Genomic DNA, 6,000 nt, shown 5'->3' with positions numbered 1-6,000 from the left:
TGTTTAGAGAGATAGATTTACAACATATACGAAGGTGCAGGAAAAAATTTGAAAGTCTTATATGAGAGATGAACAGTGGAGTGAGTGGAGAAGTATGCAGGAGGAGGCTGGTGGGAGTTCTGGGCTGGGGAGTGGAGGAGTAACCCGGGGTGAAGTGGCAAGGCAGGCTAGCAAACATTAGATCCTGGAGACAGAGAGAACAGGTGTAAGTCAAGACAGGCAGACAAACAAACAAACAAACAGGAAGGCAATTCAAGCAGAAGACTTGAGCTGGACGTGAGGCACATACACAATTGATGCTATATAGCAAAGTTTCAGGTGCAGGATCACACCTCAAGCGCGCCTCTTCCGGCATTCCCACAAATTCAAACCTACCTCTCCGCCTTGTCATGGCCTATTCAGACACTTGACTAAGCCGCTGTAGAAGCTGTTAAAATCACCTGTATTCTTCCTTCTATGACAAGTAAATGTTCTGGTCAGTTACCAAAGCCCTGAACCATGAGCCTATTGTTCTTATCTGTCCGTGGTGAAGTCCGGATCCCACCGTCATACACATGTAGAGCCATATCTTTATGTCACTGTGCAACAATGCCACCTGCTGGTGTAGATGCAGATGTGTCTTTAAACTTGTACCAACCAAAAAATAAGAAAAAAGAACTTAAAGCCAAATTCTTGCTTATTTGAAAGTTAATAAGTATGTATCTTTTATATTCAAGTTAACACATTATTTGGGGGTATTAAAATGCAGAAGAAGAATTAAGCTGTCCTCCTGAGCTTCCTCACTTGCGAGTACAGTATAAAAGGATTGGGACAGAAATCTTACTATATTAATTCTGTAATTCATAAAGTTTTTACACAATGTGCCCTAAATAGTTGCAATGCTGCCATTGAATCACCATCTCTGTGATGGTCACAAACAGAAGCACATCCCAGATCTCTCTTAGCCGAGCTGCATCGTCCAGCTGCGTACTTTACCAAAGCCCTGATCTGTCAGGCTCCTCACAGTGACAGTCTGGACCACCCTGAAAAGCCTCATAATTGCTCTCTGAGAGAGACGTACAGCATTTGATGTTAGGGTGCAGCCACATTGAGCATCCTCAAACACATAAAGAGTCTTTGTTAAAAAAGTGCTGGTCACACCTTGAGCTTGTCTCTGATTATTTCCCAACCATTAGTGTCTGTTATCGAGAACATCATGTTCTATGAAAAATGGAACCACCTGCACATGTAGCTACGACAAATGCAACATGGCAACAAATGACCTCTAAGGATCGCAAACAAAAACTGCCCTGCAAAGAGTATTTTTTTGTGATATTTCTGCTGACAACTTTTACCACCCTCACTGTCACCTTCCTGGTTACAGTGTACACTATTCTTATTTGAATTAGCACATCAACTCAACCTCAACTTATTATACACAACTAACACAAGTACTTGACTTTGGCGCCCCCTGTGGACAAAGCCGTACCTCTTATCTCTACGCTGATTTTGTCCTGTACATGCTAAAGTGGTGATTTTTAATTTAAAAAATCTTATCCTGCTTTCTTTAAACAGCCACATGTACCCCCCACCAGCGGCTTCAGGCATTAAAAATAACTATATAGAAATAATCAATCTTGTTGCTGATGGTCTGGTTTGCTTTTGTAGCTCATATAGAGTCATCAGAATTAATTTCAGTCTGTTTCATAACCTGCGAATAGCTCCTAATAGGAGCTTTAATAACATAACTGGTGTTTATTTTTAGTCTGAAATAAAGGACAACAAGGACAAAATGTCGCTAACTGTGGCTCAGTGGTCTTATGTATTCATATTTGACCTGAAAGATTGAGGACACCTCTGGCTTTTAAATGCCGCATTACATCGTTTGTTGGCTTTTTTTTGAGGGGGGGGACACTGTGCCTTTAAATCGAATCTGCCTTTAGTACGCATGCGCAGCTAGTGTTTAGTTTTCTCCAACCTGAGGAACTGTCTAGTGTCGCTGCGCTAGCAAATCCATCGCTGCCAGTTCTTGTCATGTTTTGAGAGCCGCTGAGGACCCTTTTCTCACCGGAATACGAGGGGACACCGTCTCGCAGTGCTGTCAACGAAGTCCACGTTTGAAGGAGCCCGAATTTGTGAAGGAAAAGACCAGTAGGATCATCAAAAGTATTCGCTCAATGCCCCCCAGTCGGCGAGAATAGCCCTCCAGTTCCCACATCACCCCACATCCATGTTGACTGCGGCAGCCCTCGTACTGGGTCCAGGGCTACAAACACCTCAACCCCTTTGTTCTTCCGCGGGCAAGATCCGGCTACACTGTAGCAGCTTGTGGAAGTACAGTTGCATGTTACAATGATGCATCCCTGTTTGTGTGTGAAGGATTGTTTACGCGTTAAGATGGCTGCTTTAGGAAGAGAGTGAATCAATGCAGTAACGTTACATTACCCAGCAGAGGCCAAACTGCACATGAGCTACATGGGCTAGCAAATTATGTGTTAGCTTGTAACAGTATTAAACGAGGTAGCTGCTTATATAGCTTTAATGTTTAGCTTTTTTGTTAGTTAATTCCAACAAGAGGTGAAGGGAAGTCCTCCCACTCTACACATCTATGCATGCAGCTTAGAAAAACCCCACACAGCTAACATTTTCTGAGCCTTTTTGTCCAAAGCTTTGCAAGCAGGCGCAGCTGAGCCTTAATTTGAGTATGCATTACACTCAACGAATATGCAGGACTTTTTTGTTATAACACAAACAGCCTGAGTAGTCGAGGCTTTCTCCTGAAGCAGACCTAAAGGCCCCGGTGTCTCACTCGGCTGGGTCGACCTGGAGAAGAAAAATGGATCCTGGGGGGAAATGTAAAACGAAACTCTTCCTTTTTGGACCCAGACCTGCCACCCACAGCGATCTGCGGGGAATCAACAGATACTTGGTGGTCTATGTTTTGTTCTACTTTGTACTGTTCACTCACGCTACCCCGGCCAAACCGTGCGACAAGAACTGTCTCTCGGGAAAATGTGTCAACGGATCCTGCGTCTGTGACCGAGGATGGGTGGGAGACCAGTGCCAGCACTGCCAGGGGAGGTTCAAGTAAGTGGGCATAGAACACATCTTTAATATTTCATCTGGGATCAACAGCAGACTCATTTCAATATTTGCTCTTTTACGTCAGCGTCAGTAGAGGTTTGATTGAGGATACGCTCAGTAAACAGTACATTTTAAATAAGTAAGCAGCCTGGAGAGACCTGTTGAGCTCAAGGAAATACCGGTCTTATTTCCACAGACATGTAATAATAATATGTGACCCACATTCTGCATAGAAATGGCTTAGATTGAAATCCAGCATAAAGCACAGCTTTTAATAGGAAACCTGAATTTTGTGTGTAATATTTACAGCCTGACTGATATATCAGTCAGCTGATAGAGGGCCGATATCAGCCTATCACAGATATATTGGTATCGGTGTACATTTGCACCAATATGAAAACTTTTCTTTCTACAGAACACGTATTTAAGAAAACAATGTCCACATTTTTGTCCAATTATATGCAATCCCTGTCAATAGTTTACAATACTTTTAAGCCCCATCTGCTGAGCATGAGGCAGAGAATAGCAGCTGAGCAGACGGTAGTCTGTGAATTGTTACAATGTTTTTGACAGTTAAATATTCTTAAATAGAATCCAATGTAGGTATCCTAATCATTCTCACCTGTATTGTTCGGGCTTTAGTACTAAGTTTCTTAAATTATTGATAAATCTAGTGGTTATTTCCTTGATTGATATTTGTTTTATAAAACGTCTGAAACAGGCCAATCAAGGTCCCCTAAAGCCAAAGGCAACGATTTCAATATGGCAAACTGCTTTTTACTAAAAAGTCCAAAATTAAAAGTAATTTTATTAATCATGAAAATAATAATAGTTAGTGACGCGTTTTCCACCCAGCAGTGGTTGGTCTGCCAGAGAGGGTAGGCGGGGCTAAGCGGCTGCTTTTCCGCTCTCTGCAAGTGTTGCGAGTAAACAGTAATCTACTATGGCTGAACAAACAAAGAAAAGATCGATGACTACAGATACAACTTCAAAAATAAGTGAAAATCCACGGCGCTCAGATGAAGGCAAACAGTCTAAAAAGGAAAGTGACCGTCAGCGAGGAGTTACAACCTGCGCCAACCGTGGACGTCACACATGAAACTGCACATGTCCAAATATCTGGGGAGTGTGCCCCAGCAATTACTGTTTATCACCAAAGAGAACGAAACTGAAATGTTCGAGATTATAACTTTAAAAAAGGCAAAGAAAAGCATCAAATCTACACAGTTAAAGTACTGAAACTAAGTTTGTACTGTTGTTTAAAAGTTGACATAAACAATTACAGATAAAACTTTGGTTGATTATTTAGATAATAGTTTGAAATAATAAATCTCTGACTTTGCTTGTAGGCCCCCTGTCACTCCCTTATTTAGTTATCTGTGTTCACTGGAGATATCAGCATGTATTTCCCACGCGGCAGAGTTTTATTCTCTCCACATGATTTGGTTTTATTCCTTTATGGCTTCCCTCTTCTATAAAGGAATGTGATTGCTTCGGTACGCGTGTCAGTGAGACGAGGGAATGAATGAGTGCTATTATCTTTTACAATCCAGGATTGACCACTGAGACGACTTTGACTCTAACACTCGTGTTATTGATTCAGAATAAAATCCTTAAACAAATACGCTCTTTCTGCTATCACCAGAGAAAGTAGGATACAGTGGCCGTGCGGAAACATCTGCCACTGATTGATTTTGTTGTTCCCGATTGTCCCCAATGTGGCAGCCATTGTAAAAGGAGACGGCGGGGAAACTAGCGAGAAAGTATGATCGTCAAACTGCTTCATAATTATCTTTTTCATCTTGACAGGACCCTCTAATAGCCTTTCAGAGCACCTGAGGTGCACTCGGCGGTACAGAGGAGCTTTGATCACAGTAATTACCATCGCTCGTGATGTGTGTGAGGTTTTGTATCGGCCGTCATCAAGCGCGTTGTCAGGGGATAACCATCCATCACCTGGAGACAAACTACTGAAATGTGAGAATTTGGATTGGAGGCAGGATTAATTACAGGTTGCCGCGCAGCTCTATAAACAAGTTGCGGCTTCCCTCATGACAAGTGTGAAAATCTAAACCAGTATCACAGATGAATCTCTTGTTTATGATGCGTTATATTGTGTTGGGGTAGTTAATATTTCCCCGAGTTGGGACACAGTAAAGCATGAAAAATTAATTTTGTTCTGATGTCAGCACAGTGGTAACTCATCGCTGGCTGCGTGCTGCTGCTGTGTTGCTGCAGCCTCTTTTTTGATGTAATGAAAATGAAAGTAAGGCCGAAACACTGGAATGACAGATTCTTACTTTATTTATTCATTAAATATTTGTCGTAACTTGTCTACAAAATGTTTTTAGGTCATTTGTTGTCATCATATTGACTCTAATCGCACACTTTGGTGGGTGGGATGCGAGTGACTCTCTCGTCTTGTGATGTGGGACACAAACGAAAGTAAATTTAAAAGTCGTCTATCATTGTGATACTCATGTGGTCTTTGTGTGAGAGGACAGGCTCGGACTTGAGTAGGCAGAGGAACAGCTGGGTGAAGCTTTTGGTTTCAGGATCTGACCTCATGAGAGCGGTGTGTGACACTGCAGCTGGACAGCTCAGTCTTTAGACGTTTTATTAAAGAGACACCTCTGTGCTAGAAATAAAAAAAATATGATTCACAGACTTGGTAGCCCTAAGTTGTGTTTTTACTTTATTACACTTATAAAAAATCATGAATGAGATCTTTTACTTGCCATCTCTTAAAAATGTAATACCCGAGGGTTGTAACACAGTGGTTCCCTTGTTGCATTTTCTGTTACATTAGATGACTTTTAACTCAACTCGACTTGATTGATTGGGATAGCACATTTCATACAAATAAAAAGCTCATAGTGCTTCACACATTAACAAACAGACAGAAATGAAGGAACAGAAAGTTACAACAATGGATAA

At 41.7% G+C, this 6,000-nt stretch overlaps 1 protein-coding gene across 1 annotated transcript in view; it reads left to right on the top strand.

The window, feature by feature from the left end:
• Window positions 1–1,971: 1,971 nt before the first annotated feature.
• atrnl1b (attractin-like 1b) overlaps window positions 1,972–6,000 on the top strand; it is a 77,928-nt gene continuing 73,899 nt past the window's right edge. Inside the window, exon 1 of the mRNA XM_069664409.1 lies at window positions 1,972–3,066. Within this exon, the coding sequence (XP_069520510.1) occupies window positions 2,816–3,066 (251 nt within the window). The 5' untranslated portion in view covers window positions 1,972–2,815. The remainder of the gene's footprint in view (window positions 3,067–6,000) is intronic.

Source organism: Semicossyphus pulcher, unplaced genomic scaffold, assembly GCF_022749685.1.
Source record: "Semicossyphus pulcher isolate SPU_LCO1_2020_fin unplaced genomic scaffold, fSemPul1.0.p SCAF_16, whole genome shotgun sequence".
Lineage (NCBI taxonomy): Eukaryota > Metazoa > Chordata > Actinopteri > Labriformes > Labridae > Semicossyphus > Semicossyphus pulcher.
The sequence above is the reverse complement of the archived record's forward strand: the minus strand, read 5'-3'. Positions and strand labels throughout refer to the sequence as shown.